Genomic DNA, 20,523 nt, shown 5'->3' with positions numbered 1-20,523 from the left:
TCAATTAACAATTATGGTCATGGGGAACTTATTTGTAGATCTTACTTTGCTGTTCATTATTGCTGTTTACAGTTTATCTCTATCTATAATAATATTCAGGATAATAACCAAAAGCTGCAAAATTTTCTTAAAATTACCAATTCAGGGGCAGCAACCCAACAACATGTTGCCTGATTGGTCTGAAAATTTCAGGGCAGATAGATCTTGACCTAATGAACAATTTTATCCTGTCAGATTTGCTCTAAATGCTTTGGTTTCAGAGATATGAGCCAAAAACTGCATTTTACCCTATGTACTATTTTTTAGCCATGTCGGCCATCTTTGTTCGCGGGCGGGGTCATCGGACACATTTTTTTAACTAGATACCCTAATGATGATTGTGAACAAGTTTCTTTAAATTTGTCTTAGTAGTTTCAGAGGAGAAGATTTTTGTAAAGATTACAAAAATTATGAAAAATGGTTAAAATTTGACTATAAAGGGCAATAACTCCTGAAGGGGTCAACTGACCGTTTTGGTCACGTTGACTTATTTGTAGATCTTACTTTGCTGAACATTATTGCTGTTAACAGTTCATCTCTATCTATAATAATATTCAAGATAATAAACAATAAAATGCTCCGCTGGGTGCAGCTTGATACGACCGCAGAGGTCGAACCCTGAACAGTTGGGGCAAATATTGACACAACATTCAAGCTTGATACAGCTCTGAATTTGGATTGTGATTAAATATTTGACACAGCATAGGTTTCTGACACAGAATGAATGTGGTCTAAGAACTTAAAAATTTTTAATTTATCTATTATGGTCCAATCTCCAAAGTCTAAATACATGGTTAGATTCAGCATATCAAAGAATCAAAGAATTCAATTTTTGATGAAATCAAACAAAGTTTAATTTTGGACCCTTTTGACCTCAATGTGGACCAATTTGATAACGGGGCCCAAAAATCAAAATACATGGTTAGATTCAGCATATCAAAGAACCCCATATATTCAATTTTTGTTGAAATCAAACAAAGTTTTATTTTGGACCCCAACTTGGACCAACTTGAAAACTGGGCCCGTAATCAATAAAAAACGAAAGGGAGCTCACGTCAATAGATATGAACAATTCACCAAAGTTTCATGCATATTGGTAAAAGTGTTTTTGAGTTAATGTCCGACATGTTGACGACGGACGGACAGACAGACGGACGGACAGACGGACGGTCAACGGTGTACCATAATACGTCCCGTAAACGGGCGTATAAAAATCTAAACACATGTTTAGATTCAGCATATCAAAGAACCCCAAGAATTCAATTTTTGTTAAAATCAAACTAAGTTTAATTTTGGACCCTTTGGACCTTAATGAAGACCAATTTGAAAACTGGACCCAAAATTAAAAATCTAAATACACGGTCAGATTTTGCTTAACAAATAAATAAATGTGGTCAAAGATTTTACAAATCTAATGCGCCATACTGTGCAATTAAAGATAACTTCTTGAAATTTTTCAATATTTGAAATTTGAAAAAAAAATAATATTTGAAGAATAATTCTTTTTAATTTCTGAAATCTGAAATGAGAAAAAATTGACCCCCCACAATTTCTTTTTAACCCCCAAAAACTTCTTTCCCTCAAGATATGGTCATAATCTTAATTCAAATTTCCAATGGAATTTGAAACCATAATTACCAATTTAAATTTACCATAGTGCTAACTTAATCTATTTTATAATAGAATTTAAAATATGGTGTCAAATCATTCATATGTGGATTTTTTTGTAAAAAAAAAAAGATGCAACATTTGCAGATATTTTTACTGGTCTTCCTTTATAAATTCGCATTTCTTTAAACATAATTTAAAAGCAGTGTAAGGGAAGTAATTAAAACGGTGTATGTAGATTACCTCCCTTACACTGTTTTAAATTGTCTTAATTGTTCATTAACCATTACTTTATACATAATTTAAAAGCAGTGTAAGGGAGGTAATTCAAATGATGTATTTGATTTATCTCCCTTACACTGCTTTAAATTATGTTTTGTACTAAAGTATTTGTCCATATAAAAATGCTTGTTTTTTGCCCCTTTTTTGGCCCCTAATTCCTAAAATTTTGAGGCAATAATCCCCAAAATCAATCCAAGCATTCCCTTTGTGATATGGAACCTTGTGGTACAATGTCAGAGAGATCCATACACTAACACACAAGTTATGTCTGGAAGTTACAAAAATGCTTATTTTTGGCCCCTTTTTGGCCCCTAATTCCTTAACTGTTGGTACCATAACCCCCAAATCAATCCCAACCTTCCTTTTGTGGTATTGAACCTTATGGTAAAATTTCATAGAGATCCATTCACTTAAACTAAAGTTAGAGTGCCAAAACCAATGTGTCTTCGGACAATGACGATGCCGGACGACGACAACGACAACGACGACGACGAAGACACCAACGTCATACCAATATACGATCGCAAAATTTTTTGAGGTCGTATAAAAACGACAAAATTTCCTTAAAATGACCAATTCAGGGGCAGCAACCCAACAACGGGTTGTCAGATTCATCTGAAAATTTCAGGGCAAATAGATCTTGACCTGATAAACAATTTTACCCCATGTTAGATTTGCTCTAAATGCTTTGGTTTCAGAGATATAAGCCAAAACCTACATTTTACCCCTATGTTCTATTTTTAGCCATGGGGCCATCTTGGTTGGTTGGCCGGGTCACTGGACACATTTTTTAAACTAGATACTCCAATGATTATTGTGGCCAAGTTTGGTCAAATTTGGCCCAGTAGTTTCAGAGGGGAAGATTTTTGTAAAAGTTTACGGACAACGGACGACGGACGCCAAGTGATGAGAAAAGCTCACTTGGCCCTTTGTAAAAGTGATGCCACCAAAATTCAAACTAGATCTGCGTTTTGTGGTAATAAGCATTGAGTATTAGATTCATTACAAATAGTTGAGGCAACTTCAGTTGGAGAAGGGAAATGAAAAATTCAGTAATTTTTACATTTGTAAGGGGGATAACTCTTGAAAGGTAAAAGTGACGCCACTCAAATTCACAAATGATCTGTGTTTTCTGGTAATAAGCATTGTGTATAAGTTGCATAACATTTGTTTGAGGCAAATTAGAGAATTTAGAGGATGGAAACCAATTTCATGACGTACAGACAGACAAGGTGAAAACTTAATACCCCCTCTGTTACAGCAGGGACATAAAAATGATTAGTGATCATAAGACAATTTCTCCCTCAGGCATTTGTATGGTAATTAGGAGGGCCCTCCAGGCATGATTGAAACTGAAGTAGTTCTTTCCCATTTTAAAGACTTCTGTTTGATCTAGCCAATGATTGGGCCATCATATTCCCTGACTTCATGTTTAGCACACAAACATTAGAATATTAATTGTTCAATAAGTGGGGCAATACAGCATGTTCTTAGTTTACAACAAAAACAATAATATGTATCATTATTTTACCAATTAACTTATCTGAAATAAAACTTACACCATTTGATCAAAATCTATTTTAAAGAAGATAATAGACAAACTATTATTCTTGTTGTTTTCTTTGCTGAGTATACCAGCTGGATTTTTCAACAAGCAATTCTTCCCTTGTGCATTTTCCTAAAATTCACAAAGTCAATATATATTCATTCATTAAAAAACACTTTTAATTTTAACAATAATATGTGTTCATAGAATGCCATGCTCTGCTTGCACTATCACCTTTCCTTGTTCAGTTAATCTGATACTCAATTGTGGTCTACGTGTTAATTTTAGCATTTAGTGTTAAAAGTTCACATCATAAAGCACGGATCTGTACTAAGTTTTATTTCAAGTTGATGTGACTATACTATGTATATTTTTCCTTATGCAGTGACCTTAACTACAAGACCTCTCGACAGAACTTTGGCCACCGAACAACGCAAGTTCAAGGGGAAAACTGTGATGAAAGAATGTAAACAAACGTGCACTGGAAGGTAAATAGTAATAACTGATTCATACAGAACAAATTTAATACAACAAATCATTTAACAACTGTTAAGGAAAAGTTTAAATAAACATGGGAATGCACGGAGAAAAAAATCGTAAGGAGTTCTGTGGAACCATGTGTCTTGCCTACGATTGCTGTTGTCAGTTTAAAAGGACTTAACAAGTAAGTAAAAAAAACTTAAAAAGTGAGTCCATTTATCATGTTTATTAATAAAATACAAAATTTAAAAAAAAAATCCAAATTTTCTTTAGATGCTATTTCTTGGTCTTGGAGATTAGCTTCTGTCCAAGTTTCATAACAATCCTTGAAGGTTTTCAACCGTATCATGTCAAAAACATTTAATACCAGACTGTATGTAAATGTAAACTGTAAAAAACTAATTAGTCCATCTATCAGAAAAATACTGAAAATGAAAATATATTTTCAAAACTTAGCATCAGACATTATCTCTTAATCATAAAAAAAGCTACTGCTAAAGTTTCATTAAAACCTATGAAGGTTTGAAAAAGTATTTGATGTGTAACAAACTTTAACCCCAGACTGTATCTACTTGTTGACGGTGAAATAAACTAAGTTCATTTATCATCAAAAAATGGAAAAATGAAAATAAATATTTTCAAAATTTTGCTCTGGGTACTGTCATGACTGTATTTTGGACAATATCAAGCTTCTGTCCAAATTTCATAAAATTCCATGAAGGGTTGACAAAGTAATTGATGACAGAAAAATTTAACCTCAGACTGAATCTGAATGATAACTGAAAAAAAAAAATAAGTCCATTTATCAGTAAAATATGGAAAAATAAAAATAAATATTTTCAAAATTTTGCTCTGAATACTGTATTTTGGTCATAAACAAGCTTCTGTCCAAATTTCATAAAATTCCATGAAGGTATGAAAAAGTTATTGATGTCTAAAAAACTTTAACCACAAGACTGAACCTAAATGTTGATGCCACCGAAGCCAACATCATCGCTATGTCTCGCATTTATATAAAATATAAAAAATATAAATCATGGCTCTACCCACACACTTATTTGTCACAGGGTCCACGTGCTCTGGGTGAATCATTTATCAATGTCACGATCCAGTACACTTCAGCAACAAACTCAAAAGATAATTAGCTTGCGATGAACTATTATTATAGATTCTTAATAAATATAAAAATAGTGCTTACATGACTTACTGGTGACTTTGAGAGCACTCTTCCTTAGCATATTGTGTATGTTTTTTTTGTGCATGTACTTATTTTGTGTCATAGATGGATACCCCATATCCTTTGTTTTTCTATCAGTTTAGAATATATGCATGTTTATATTGGTTCAATAATTTCGAAAACGTTAAAATTACAAGAAAATCATTTCATATGACTTTAAGGTTAAAGGTTATTCCAGATTAGGTGTTATGGAGATGTTAACACAATAGGCACATTAAACTTACCAGGTAAGCAGAAATACCACTACTTCCACTCTTGTCCAGTGTAAAACCATACTGAAATAAAACAGTTTTTTTATGAATGGTTTCAAACTTTAATAAAAGAACAGAGTTCCAATGTCCCCCGCGGGACACATATTCCATCTATCCAAGGTACAAGGGCAATAACTAAAATTGAAAACTTTAAACTTTTAATAAATATCTTAGAGAAATGATGGCTTCAGTGCAAATGTGATTTCAGTTATAATGAATATTTCCAAGGGGCATAACTCGTTAAATGTATTTGATCAGCATTTATTTTCAAAATTGTCAAAGACATTGGTACTGAACAGTGATAACTAGCACATCTATGGTATTTTACAATGTTGACAAGTACATGTATGGTAATTACCAGCATGTCTTTTTTATTCATAGCAACACCTTCTGGCACTTTGTAACGAAAGAAACTAATGCTGACTTCTAAAAATCCTTTCTTCAAAAAACCAAATGTACTCATCTGTATAATCTTCCTTTCATCATCCTGAAAAACATAACAAAATAAGTAAAGGGACATAACTTATTATCCTGAAAAATAGAACAAAATCAGTAAAGGAACATAACTTATCATTCTGGAAATCATATAACAAAATAAGTAAAGGGACATAACTTATTATCCTGAAAAACAGAACAAAATAAGTAAAGAGACATAACTTATTTTATATGAATTTGGATAAATATACTTACCATGATATTTACTATTATAAATATACAATATTCCGCATTTTAGTATGTTCTCAATTGCAAAAAACATTGAGGAGACCAAGATTTAAAAACATTCGGTGATGTATGAAATCTACTCACCTCGCATCAATGTAAGTTTAATTTTTTAACATTCAATTGAACGGGTGTTCTCATCAAAGTCTAAAATTATTTAGTTAGTTACTTATAAGATTGTTGTATCCATCGTTATTCATTAACATGGATGAGACGGAAAAACAGAATGACTCGATACTTATGTATGAAGAGTCGGCACCGGTTCCACCATGCACGGTATCGTTGAAAGAAAAGTATTCCTCTTCACACCCCAGCAAGGTCAGTGCTAGGACAAATACGGAACTAGTCAGTAGGTAAAAAGGCTACTAAGGCTAAACAGCTAACATGCAGACTGAATATGATAAAAAAAACTCCATAATCTTGAGAATTTTAATCATAAATTTGACAAACTTTTTGAGTTGTTTGCCTCTAGAAATCACAATAGGGATTTTTTGCCCAGATCTGAATGCAATATAATGGGTAACCTCCCATCAGGGGAGTGTAGGCCAGTCATATCATTAGAACCAGACTTGGACCAAGATTTGGGGTCGCCAAGGGTTTCTAGGAACATAGATATTGACACAACACTGCACAAGGTCAGAAATATCTTTACATGTTCAACAATGTGAGAGAAATGATCTGGATATAAGGTCAGATGAAGAAAGTGTGTCTGGAGGTTAAGTCCAGTTAAAGAGAACACTGAAGAATTTGATACTGTCAATAATCGTATTTTTAAAATGTGAATGGTTTATAAAACATGTCAATGTACAAAATTCAAATGTACATGGTGGTATTTCTCTTTCTAATGAACATGATAAGTCTGATCAAGGGCAGACGAACAATAATGTAAACTTTCTATCCAAAATATTTAAGGAGGATATTGCTAAAGAGAGATGAAATATTGGTTTGGTTTTAGACCAAGCACAGGTTGACATTTTAGAAAATTCTTGGCGTTCAAAAAACCCAGACAGAATTTCTGCATTTAAAGAGGACTATAAGAATTGCTTTCCAATTCATGATAGTTCAGTCGAGTTTTTACAAGTTCCGTCATTGGATGATTGACTGGAACCTATGTTAAGACAGACACATGGTCAGAATGCTGTCAAGTCCTGGGATACTCATAGGCAACTTTTTACACAGCCTCTCAAACAGATTGAGAAATTAGCATTCCAAGGTCAATTAAGTGCAAGAATGAATGTTATTTCTGTTTTATATATGCAACAGGTACTAGGTTCCTTATTGCAAACTCTAGAAGGTGAGGATTATAACAAAGACAGTGTTTGTCGGACAATAAAGGATGTTTTTGCTATGTTGACAAAAACTCTTGATCAATCAGGGCGCATAGGTACTTTCTGTCATTTGATATGTCGTAAAGCGACAGCACAAGATTCTGGATTGAATGATTTAAAAGATATGCGCAGTAAGCACCAATATCTTCCACTCACACATGATGGGTTATTTGGTAAAGGACTGGAAACGTCTTTGGAAAGGTGTAAAGAACAGAAAGACCAGCTTTCTGATCTTTTGCCAGAGTTCACTAAGAAAAGGAAGTTTGAGAAAGATTCTCTTGAAAAGGGTAACACTAAGGTTGCCAGGTATTCCAACGTGTCTAATGAACATAAGACCGTTAAGAGCAAATGTAAATGCTGCTAGTGCTGTTTCCAACTATAGGAAACCAGCACCACATTTTCAAAAAGATAATACAGCACCAGTCTCAAGACAGGTTGGACAGGATGCAAACAAGACCGGCTTTAAGTCTGGCAAGAGTACTACACAGTCATCCTGGGGTTCTTTTCGGATCCCCAAGAGGAAGGATAGCTGATTCAGAAGTTAGTTTAATGATGTGTCCAGATATACCAGTAGGGGGTCGATTAAAAATTTTTCTTCAAAATTGGGAGAAAATAAGATCAGATCAGTAGGTTCTCTCAATTGTGAGAGAAGGTTACAAACTGGAATTTATACAAAAACCTCTTTGGACGGGGATAAAAAAGACAATTGTACAAACAGACAATTTGGGTATTTTTATGCAAGAAATAGATACTTTGCTAGAAAAAGATGTAATAGAAAAAGTTCAGTATCCGTTTTGTCTAAACGGTTTTAACAGCACATTATTTCTAGTCCCCAAGAAAATGGGAAGTTAAGAATGGTGACAAATTTGAAACCCCTAAATGGATATCTAAAGAAAATTCATTTAAAAATGGATACTATGCAAAAGGTAATTAACTTGGTGAAACTGAATGATTGCATGGGCCATATATCTCCATCTGTCAGATGCGTATCTCCATGTCCCAATATTTCAATCACACAGACAGTACATGAGGTTCTGTGTTCAAAACCAATGTTTTCAATGGAAAACAATGTGCTTTGGGCCAACATGTGCTCCGCGAATTTTCACAAAAATTGTATCAGTAGTTGCAGCATATCTCAGAGCTCAAAATTTAAGAATGGTGGTATATTTGGACAATTGGATGATAGTCAATCAAGACCAAAATCAATTGATACTAGATCGAAAGAAGTGTCTCAATCTGATAGTTTCATTAGGCTTCATAGTAAACAAGGAGAAATCCAATTTAATTCCCAGTCAGTGAGTGCCTTATCTGGGGGGAGTTTTTCACTTAGAAAAAGGGCTAATTTTTCCTACTTTAGAGAGAATAGAAAAATTACAGATGTTAATTCAGAACATGCAGACTGTGAAAACAGTAGCTCTAGATTTTCTACGTATTCTGGGTGTAATGGCATCTTGAAACAGTAAAATGTTAAGTTTTAAAAACAGAACGTAAAGTCAAAATAAAACAATGATAGGATAACATATACTTGTGCAGAAATTGAAGATTTTTGGTGTTCACTACGAATATAGTACAAATATTAGATAGTTTTATGTTAAATTGAAAGACAATGATGCGTAGAACATTACAGAATTATGTGAATTGAAACTGCAGTTCTATGGAAAAGAATGAGGGACAAATCCCAAGGATTTTTTTTTCTTCATTTGCAACTTGATGAATATTAATGAAATTCAACTCAAGAGGCAAAATGATATACAAAGAAAGTTTTCCATAAATTCATAGCAAAAGAATTACCCATCGCCATATATATTACAATTGAATACAGTTGTGCCTTATATTTTACATGTTTTGTTTGGATTTTTTTTAATGATTAAAAACCAGACTTTTTTTTATGAACAATATTTAAGAAAATATTTATCTGTTTTGTGTTAATATATACAACATAATCAGTGTTCCAGCTAGGATTTGAAAATAGAGGGGCGCATTTTTAAAAAAGGGCACTTAAGCGCGATCTCACTGAAAAAAATCAAATACTAAATATTACCACATAATGACATATTTTTAGCAAGCATGTAGCTAAGTTAAATACTCTATACTATTATATACAAGTTTAAAAATCATTTATTTAGAACATATAACATGTATAAGTTAAAATCAAACTGAGAGCACTAATAGTCATTACTATATTCATTTCTCTTTCAGAACTACAGATTTTTTCAAAGAAGAGTTCAAATGCAAATAAATATTAAACAACATTGACAAGTCTTCTGTTTTTCTTTTTGAAGAAGGTTGTCACACATTGGTCAAGAATTTTTTCGAATTTAGTTTCATCACAGTTTAATTTTACAGTTAATATTTTTGTTAATGTCTGTGTTTTCAAGTTTGCCCTGTGACTTGTCTTTATCAATTTGACCTTAGAGAATATTCTCTCCACCTCTGCTGTACTGAGTGGTTGTATTATTGCAACACTGAATAGTTTTGCAACAAGAGGGTACATAGATAATAGGTTTTTATCCTTATGACAAGGTGAATGAAATAGCTCTAGCAGACTAGGTAAGGAACGATCTGTAAGTTCTGCTGATGACACAAGAGCTATAAAGTCCTGCCATTGAATAAGGAGAGTTTCAGGGTCCATGTCAAATGTATTTGCCAGAGCTTCTATCTCTGTATAACCATACATTGTTTCAATGTTGTCTGTTCCTGTAAGGTCTGAAATGGCCAACTGATTGATTGTGTCAGCATCCTTAAATCTAACTGTTATATTTTCAATTAATCCATTGAGAAAGCACTCTCTGACTTTAGTGTCAAAATCTACTGGGGGTGGGTCAGTAATGTTACATGTGCTTCTTAAATGTTCCTCTTTTTGAAGCCATGGGCCATTCTGGGTCTTTCTTGTTGTCAACAAATTGACAGTTTTCTCCACACTTGTTTTAATGTTGCCAAGATGAACATCCCTCTTCTGAAAAACAAGTGAGAGGCTACAAATGTGTGGCAGCACATCTGCAAGTAGCAAAACAGCTTTCAGCATGGCAGGATCTTTAAGATTTTTAAACAAGCCATTTCCCACTGGATCAGTTCGAATTTCTGCAGACTCTAAATGAACAACAAGAGACCTGTATGATCGTGCAATTGAGGATATTGCTTGGTCATGACTTAGCCAGCGATTATGTTTTGCTAGTTTAATAGCTAAAGGTGCCTGATCAAAAGCTTTCTGTATTTCTTTAAGTCTATCAGTGTTGCAGTAGCTATATTTATAATACTTATATTAAGCTTCAAGCACCTGGTCAAGCTTCTTCATGAGTGGGACTTGCTTAAAACTGTCTCTGCAGGCAAGGGCTAAACGGTGATCTCTGCAATGATGTGTCAAAAGGTGAGGGTTAAGGTCCTTCAGTTGTTTGGAAACACCATTAATGCGGCCTGTAAATTAAAAACGGCTGCACCATCTGATGCAAATCCTGCCATATCTTGAATTGAAAGTTCACGGCTACTTAATTCATCTGTTATAGCTTCAGTTATGTTATCTGCTTTTGCATTTGGCAATTCACTGTCTGTTAAGAATCCATTTTGAACTTTACCATCCTTGCTAATGTAACGTGTACAAATAGCTAAATGCTTAATTGTCCTGTTATCGGTAACTTCATTTACCATTGTAGCATAACATGGACTGGCTTTCATATCATCCAACAGCAGTTGATGTACTTTTGAACTTAATATTTCCAACAACTCATGAACTGTATCCCAGCTTGAATAAGTAGCATTTTTAGCTAAACGAAGTTTAGATAAATCTGTTGCTCCAACATCAATGCAGAGATCAACTGTTGATCCAAATAAGTCAAGTGGCAAGTGATGGCGCAGAATAAAAAATAGAACTTTCAGAGCATCCTTCACTGCTTTTTGTGCACCAGTAGATATATTAGAAGCCATGTCATCAATGGTGTGTGCCATATCTAAAGTTATTGCATATTTATGTTGTTCACTGTCTTGATGGATTTGTATCTTATCTTTGCGCAACAGTTTATAACCTACAGTAGACCATGTCTGACTACCATTACTTCCGTGTGATTGATGCTTGTTACAAAGTTTGCAAAGCATGACATCAACTAATGTTCCATCCTCACTAAAGTCTTTGTCAAAATATAACCAGGAATACTGTTTCAACCAATTATTATTTATACCAACTTTGTGTTTCCCACTAGGATTTCTTGTTCGTGTGGAGGAAGGAAGTGTAGGGTTAGGATTTTCACAGAGGGGCGCATCAGAAGGGCAGAGGGGCAGAGGGGCACTTAAAAAAGGCAGAGGGGCGCAAAATTTCGGGGGCAGGGCGTGGCGCCCCTCCATTTCATGCTAGCTGGAACACTGATAATATTGTGGCTTTATAAGACTTATGACTGTGAGGGTCAAATTTTACTCATATAAAATCACATCTATGTAAGAGTTATCAGAGAATTTGTATTTACCACTCCCCTTTTCCCCGAAATAAAACATAAGAATCTGGAGTCTTAATCTTAAAAAACAAAGATCAACTGATATGACAAATAATACGCTAAAGCGTAGGACTGAGAGGGTCAGAGCTATATGAGAATGTGACCCCCCCCCCAAACTCCCCTCCCCCGGCCTTGTTAGAGGTATCTGAAAATTTGAATTTTCTTTTCCACAAAATAAAACAAAAGAATCTGGACTTAATCAAAACCGATGCGATTATGATTTCCATAGAATGTCAGAGACAGTTTGTCGACTAGTTCGTTGAAAATTCGGCTAGGCAAGTAAAGTATGTCTTGTAATAAAGCAGGGTTTATTCATATTCATATCACACTTACATAATCTCGTCCTTATATGCATGTAATATTTGCCACTGTACACTAAACACAAATACATTATCATCAATTCTTTTTTTATGAAAAGGAGCCTATTTTAAGCACATTTATCGATTTGACACCCTGTAATTCATGTTTTTTGGGAGTTCCTCGAAAATTATAACACATTCCTTCTTTATTTGAAAAATCACCAAGTGACGGGTGCCACATATGAAACAGGATCTGCTTACCCTTCTGGAGCACCTGAGATCACCCCTTTTTTTTAGGGTTTTGTGTTGCTCAGTCTTTGGTTTTCTATGTTGCGCTTAATATACTGCTGTTTGGCTTTGATCTTTTTTCTCTTGTTTATTTCGGCTGATGAGTTTTTGTCATGTTGTCAGTTTGGTTAAGAGTTTTACTATCCCTTTTGTATTTTTCGCCTTCTTTTATCCATTTTTGTGTATTTTTATTCAGTTTTTTTTCGATTCTCCACTCCCCCTGAACAGTCATTTGACAGTATAATAGATAGAAAAATGAATACAGAAACCCTTTTCAACAAATTAAAGGAGATCTACAAGTAACTTGACGTGACCAAAATTGTAAATTTCTTCCTCATTAGAGATATTGCCATTAGGGTAGATCGGGTGTCTTCCGCCATCTTAGATTCTCATATAGCACAACACAATCGGTCTAGGTCTAAAAAACATGAAGAAATTTACAAATTTTGAGAGAGGAATGTTATTCATATGTAGTACTTTTCATCTTGAAGAAAATTATGTGATTTATCTGATTAAAACGACTATTTGTTTTTAAAGACAGAACGTTTTTTGCATTTTTTTTCCAACTTTTCCATATAATGGGAGATAACTTGGATAACATTATTTTTTGTCGTTTTTTATTTTTTTTATTTTTTACCATGGCATTGTCAGTCTGTTTTCGACTTATATGAGTTTGAAATCCTTTTGGCATATTTCATCTCTAATGATGGAATGTGTAGGGACTTTATCTATTTTGTTTTGTAGACAGAAAACGAGTCTCGTGATCCAAATTTTTATTTTTATTTTCTAAAATTGAGTTTTCCATGTATAGTTTATACAAAATCTGACAATACTGCATAACCTGTAGCTTGCAAATTGCTCTGTGGCCCAAACTTTTTATTATGTTTTTCAAAAAAGAATAAACTACATTTTGGCAAATAATTAAAAATAAAATACTCCGCTGGGTGCAGCTTGATACGACCGCAGAGGTGGAACCCTGAACAGTTGGGGCAAGTATGGACACAACATTCAAGCTTGATACAGCACTGAATTTGGATTGTGATTAAATATTTGACACAGCATAGGTTTCTGACACAGAACTTAAAAATTTTTAATTTACCTATTCAAACCATATCATTATTATTTGCTTTTATATATAAATCAGAAATAACCAACTTTAAATTGAAAATTTTAAAGAAAAAAAAAAGGAAAGAATCCCCCCCCCCCAATTTTTTGAACCCTCTTATGATTCATCACCCCCAAACTCAATCCCAGCCTTCCCTTTGTGGTATAGTACCTTGCAGTACAATTTCAGAGAGATCCATGCACTTGAACACAAGTTATTGTCTGGAAACTAGAAAAATGCTTGTTTTTTGGCCCCTTTTTGGCCCCAAATTCCTAAATGTTTTGGGCAATTACCCCCAAACTCAATACCAGCCTTCCCTTTATGGTATGGTACCTTGCAGTATACTTTCAGAGAGATCCATACACTTGAACACAAGCTATTGTCTGGAAACTAGAAAAATGCTTATTTTTGGCCCCTTTTTGGTCTCTTATTCCTAAACATTTTGGGCAATTACCCCCAAACTCAATTCCAGCTTTCCCTTTGAGATATGGAACCTTGTAGCACAATTTCAGAAAGATCTATACACTTACACACAAGTTACATGTATTGTCATGAAACTAGAAAAATGCTTGTTTTTTGCCCCTTTTTTGGCCCCTAATTCCTAAAATTTTGAGGCAATTACCCCCAAAATCAATCCCAGCATTCCCTTTGTGATATGGAACCTTGTGGTACAATGCCAGAGAGATCCATACACTAACACACAAGTTATGTCTGGAAGTTACAAAAATGCTTATTTTTGGCCCCTTTTTGGCCCCTAATACCTTAAATGTTGGTACCATGCATAACCCCCAAAATCAATCCCAACCTTCCTTTTGTGGTATTGAACCTTATGGTAAAATTTCATAGAGATCCATTATCTTAAACTAAAGTTAGAGTGCGAAAACCAATGTGTCTTCGGACAAAGACGACGACGACGCCAACGTCATACCAATATACGACCGCAAAAAAATAAAAATCTACTGATTTTAATTTAGACCACACTCTTGAAAACTATAAGAGAGAGAGAGAGAAACTGTTGACATAAAAAAAACATATCTACAAATTAATCAAAGCAATACCAAAATAATTCATGCACTTTAACAATTATAAAACAGATTTTTTATTTTTTTCTTTTTCTTTGAAAACACATAAAAATGTAGAGAAAAGCTGCAAAGAACCAAGAAAATCACTATGGACAAGAAAATAAGTGACAGAAATCATCTTATTATAAGTTATAGGGGTCATTGTCCATTAATGACTTTACCAATTTAAAATAAAATGCTCCGCAGGGCGCAGCTTGATACGACCGCAGAGGTCGAACCCTGAACAGTTGGGGCAAGTATGGACACAACATTCAAGCTTGATAGAGCTTTGCATTTGGATTGTGATTAAATATTTGACACAGCATAGGTTTCTGACACAGAATGAATGTGGTCTAAGAACTTAAAAATTTTAAATTGGACATTCACCTATTATGGTCCAATATCCAAAATCTAAATACATGGTTAGATTCAGCATATCAAAGAACCCCAAGAATTCAATTTTTGATGAAATCAAACAAAGTTTAATTTTGGACCCTTTTGACCTCAATGTGGACAAAGTTGATAACGGGGCCCAAAAATCAAAAATCTAAATACATGGTTAGATTCAGCATATCAAAGAACTCCATATATTCAATTTTTGTTGAAATCAAACAAAGTTTAATTTTGGACCTCGATTTGGACCAACTTGAAAACTGGGCCCACAATCAAAAATCTAAATACATGTTTAGATTCAGCATATCAAAGAACCCTAAGAATTCAATTTTTGTTAAAATCAAACTAAGTTTAATTTTGGACCCTTTGGACCTTAATGTAGACCAATTTGAAAACGGAACCAAAAATTAAGAATCTAAATACACGGTTAGATTCGGCATATCAAAGAACCCCAATTATTCAATTTTTGATGAAATCAAACAAAGTTTAATTTTGGACCCTTTGGACCTCAATGTGGACCAATTTAAAAACGGGGCCCAAAATCCAAAAACTAAATACACAGTTAGATTCAGTATATTAAAGAAACCCAAGAATTCAAGAATAAAACCCCATTGAAATTGGTCAAGAAATAAGCAATTTATACAAAGTATCTTCTTTTGTACAATACTGTGCAATTAAATATTTCTTGCTATTGCGCAATACTGTACAATTGACAATTTCTTGCTATTGCGAAATATTGTGCTATTGGATATTTCTTGCTATTGCGCAATACTGTGCAATTCAAGATTTCTTGCTATTGCGCAATACTGTGCAATTGAAGATTTCTTGCTATTGTGCAATACTGTGCAATTGAAAATTTCTTGCTATTGCACAATACTTATTATATAATAATTCACACATCCTGTTTGGTGTGTATCTCCTACCATATCATCATTATTTGCTTTTAAATATAAATCAGAAATAACCAACTTAAAATGGAAAATTTTAAAAGAAAAAAAAAAGGAAAAAAAAAAAAAAAATCCCCCCCCCCCCCAAAGTTTTTGAAACCCCTTATGATTCATCACCCACAAACTCAATCCCAGCCTTCCCTTTGTGGTATGGTACCTTGCAGTACAATTTCAGAGAGATCCATACACTTGAACACAAGTAATTGTCTGGAAACTACAAAAATGCTATTTTTGGCCCCTTATTCCTAAACGTTTTGGGCAATTACCCCCAAACTCAATTCCAGCTTTCCCTTTGTGATATGGAACCTTGTAGTACAATTTCAGAAAGATCCATACACTTACACACAAGTTATTGTCATGAAACTAGAAAAATGCTTGTTTTTTGCCCCTTTTTTTGCCCCTAATTCCTAAAATTTCGAGGCTATAACCCCCAGAATCAATCCCAGCAATCCTTTTGTGATATGAAACCTTGTGGTACAATGTCAGAGAGATCCATACACTAACACACAAGTTATATTTGGAAGTTACAAAAATGCTTATTTTTGGCCCCTTTTTGGCCCCTAATTCCTTAACTGTTGGTACCATAACCCCCAAAATCAATCCCAACCTTCCTTTTGTGGTATTGGACCTTGTGGTAAAATTTCATAGAGATCCATTCACTTAAACTAAAGTTAGAGTGCGAAAACCAATGTGTCTTCGGACGACGCCAGACGACGCCAGACGACGACGCCAACGTCATTCCAATATACGACCACAAAAATTTTTTTGCGGTCATATAAAAATATAAAATATTCTCCGAGTGGATATATAGATAAACCTCGGCACTATCTTACTTCATGTACTTGGTGCTGGAAAAATGGTTGGCACTGCTGTAAATGATGTTTTTTTTTTTTAGAAAGTTGACAATTTAGACTGGAGGCTCTAGGTCAAATTTCATTAGGTTTCATAGACTTCATGTATGAGCGAAAAGTATACAACAGAATCTACCATACATTATGTTTGGGTGGCCCCATGCAGTAGGATTCTTCCACCTATCAATTCACCCGTATGGATACATTCGAATTTTATAGATTATTATTCAATCAATAATTTCAATATTTTGTTTGATTTTTTTTGTTTTTTTTTAGAGGGGGGAGAGGTCACATTCTTTTACAGTTCTACTCTTTAGCGTATCATTTATCAGATCTGTTGGGTTTTATTTTTTAGATTAAGTCCATATTATTTTCCTTTATTTCAGGGCGGTATTAAATTAAAATTATCTGATAACTCTGACACGGATGGGGTAATATAAGCTTTAATTTTAGTAGATCATTTCCAAGAGCATTTGAATTTTGTTAGAGGAGATAACACAGATTAAGGCATGAGACTTTGTATTTCCTATCAGTGACATATTTTTTTTTTATCATGTAAAAGGAATTTATATGAGAGAAAAAAAACTAATCACATGAGGATTATTATAAAAAGTCCTTTAATCTACAAAAAATAACAGTTACAAAGCTTATTATGTAAACACTGTATGAATAAACGAGAATGTGGGTTATGCATAACTGGGTCGAAAAAAAAATCAAAAGACATCCTATAGTGAGGGTAACACATCAAACAGAATTCATCAAAGAATTGTCATTAAAATTGAATTCTTAAAAATAACGAAATACATTTAGCATGTTTAGTTATGACAATTACCGACGAGGTTCCTGACTTGGAACAGATACACGGAAATATGATTGCCACAATATTATGTTGTATATATTAAGAAACAACATAGATAGATATATTCTTAAATATGGTTCATCAAAACAATTCTGACAGATTTTGGTTTTTTGATCCAAAAATTTGCATAAAATCCTAACAAAACATGTAGAATATGCAAAACTGTATTCAAGTGTACTGTATATATAACGATGAGTAATTCTTTTGCTTTATGAATTTATGGAAAACGTTCTTTGTATATCATTTTGCCTCTTCAGTTAAATTTCATTAATATTTATTAACTTGCAAATGAAAAAAAAAATCCTGGGGATTTGTCCCTAGCTTTTTTCCATAGAATTGCAGTTTCAATTCACATAATTCTGTTATGTTGATGCATCATTATTGTCTTTCAATTTAACATAAAACGATTTAAACTTTGTACTATATTTATTATTAGAAGTCAACACCAAAAATCTTCAATTCTGCACAAATATATGTCTTCCTATCATTTTTTTTTTTACTTTACGTTATGTTTCTATACTGTTTCAAGTCAAGACCAAACTACTTCAAATTTACATCGTGTAGTTTCAAATCAACACATTGTACGTACATATGATAAGCCTCTTGTTATAACATCGTGCTATCTTAGCTGAACAACACGTACTTTCAACTGTACGTTGTGTAGTTTTAAATGAGCATATTGTATGGCAAGCCTATCGTGATATCATTATGATATAAGATAGTGCTATCATAGCTCAACATCACATACTTTCAACTGTACGTCGTGTAGTTTTAAATGAGCATATCGTGTGGTAAGCCTATTGTGACATTATAATGATATAATAACGTGCTATCTTAGCTTAACATCACATACTTTCAACTGTACATTGTGTAGTTTTAAATGAACAAATTAAATTGTATGATAAGCCTCTTGTTATAACATCGTGCTATCTTAGCTGAACAACACATACTTTTAACTGTACGTCGTGTAGTTTTATATGAGCATATTGTATGGCAAGCCTATCGTGATATTATTATGATATAAGATAGTGCTATCATAGCTCAACATCACATACTTTCAACTGTACGTCATGTAGTTTTAAATGAGCATATCATGTGGTAAGCCTATCATGACATTCTAATGATATAACGACGTGCTATCTTAGCTTAACATCACATACTTTCAACTGTACGTTGTGTAGTTTAAAATAAGCAAATTGTATAATAAGCCTATTGTGACATTATAATGATATAACATCGTGCTATCGTAGCTTAACATTACAATATTTCAACTGTACGTCGTGTAGTTTCAAGTGAGCATCTTAGCTTAACACGTTGCATCTTGTTGTTTTAAGTCAACAAATTGTATGGTAAGCCTTTCGTTTCAAAATAGTGGTGTAGCATCGTGTTATCTTAACTTCACATCATGTACTTTCAACTGTGCATCATGGTGTTTTAAATCAACAGATTGCATGATAGACCTATCGTAATATCACAATGATATAACATCGTACTATCTCAGCTCAACATTTATTAATAACAAGTCAGCACCATACATTTTAGCTATTCATTTTATTTGTTATCATAGCAATCAAAGTGGATGACTGAGCAGTATCCATCTGCAAACTAACATCATGCAACGTCAACTTCACATCATGTACTTTAAACCCAACGTTACGTGTGTTTGGCATTTCATCACAACATCGTGACTTATCATTATACTATCATGACTAAAGCACTTATCATTGCAAGTCAACATTGCGCAGATTCAACTTAGCATATTGTCATTTAGATTTAGCATTTTGATGACTCAATTCACCATCTCGCTGTCTTAACTTTACATTTTAAGCTTCAGCATAACGTTTTGTAAATCTCTAATATGACAGCTGAGGCTTTCCATAGTTATGATTCTAAAGTGAGCGAGCGCTGCTTCCCCTAAAAATTACAATGTATAAATACAGAAATAATAGCAATAGATGTGACGCCAAAAAATAACAAATGTTGGATTAGTTAAAACCTAGTGCAAAAAATGTATACATACAAAATGTAAATAGCACTGTCCAAAATAATTTTTGATGGATCAGGATGTGATGAAATTGACAATGTCAATCTGTCATATCAGGCAACAAAATACGTTACCTCTAATTTCAGCTGATGTATTCTACACTGATTAAAAGAAACACAAAAAGCTAAAAGAACAGTTAGCTTAAAAACTGTCATCGTCATGTTTGTCTATTCATCATACTACTTTAAGCTTCTGTAATTCCAATCTGTAACAGTCTTTTCCATTGGTCGATATAAATTAGTGAGTTTAAATAAAAACCCCAAAAAACTATTCAAATAAGAGAGACAACAGCGTACTATCATATCTTGTAAAAAGAGATAACAGCATGCAGGCTGATGAATCCGGGTCCGTTCGCCCAAAATCACGTTCGCTCCCATTCACATTCTCCCCTATCACGCTCGAACCCCACACGTTTGTAGCCAGGGTATGTTCGCACTCTTTTTAAAGGTTATGTTTTGAATATTTTTTTAATCATGCTTTATTCAGTCTTCAGTGTATTGCTAAAAAATAAAGATTATATTTTGTTTTAGTTTTTTTTTTTCTTAATAAAGTGACATTCTAAATACGTAAGCCGGTTTTGGTTTTGTGAATTATTTTGACCAAATGAATAATGAATATTGTCATGATGATGATCAAAGGCCTAGCTATACCTGGGAACAGTATATCTAACATATATTCTTAGTTTGCTTATATATATCTAATTT

General features: G+C 33.6%; 1 protein-coding gene across 2 annotated transcripts in view; it reads right to left on the bottom strand.

Moving 5' to 3' along the window:
* The window catches only part of LOC127729483 (protein GPR107-like), a 51,334-nt gene extending 31,311 nt beyond the window's left edge, over window positions 1-20,023 (bottom strand). For both annotated transcript variants that reach the window (XM_052237316.1, XM_052237317.1), the window contains exons 1-4: window positions 19,894-20,023; window positions 5,802-5,930; window positions 5,417-5,467; window positions 3,489-3,607 (exon numbers count right to left, since the gene is read on the bottom strand). In XM_052237316.1, coding sequence (XP_052093276.1) covers window positions 3,489-3,607; window positions 5,417-5,467; window positions 5,802-5,930; window positions 19,894-19,980 — 386 coding nt within the window. In that variant the 5' untranslated portion in view covers window positions 19,981-20,023. The remainder of the gene's footprint in view (window positions 1-3,488; window positions 3,608-5,416; window positions 5,468-5,801; window positions 5,931-19,893) is intronic.
* Between the last annotated feature and the right edge of the window lie 500 nt (window positions 20,024-20,523).

Source organism: Mytilus californianus, unplaced genomic scaffold (assembly GCF_021869535.1).
Source record: "Mytilus californianus isolate M0D057914Y unplaced genomic scaffold, xbMytCali1.0.p SCAF_2, whole genome shotgun sequence".
Taxonomy (NCBI): domain Eukaryota; kingdom Metazoa; phylum Mollusca; class Bivalvia; order Mytilida; family Mytilidae; genus Mytilus; species Mytilus californianus.
The sequence above is the reverse complement of the archived record's forward strand: the minus strand, read 5'-3'. Positions and strand labels throughout refer to the sequence as shown.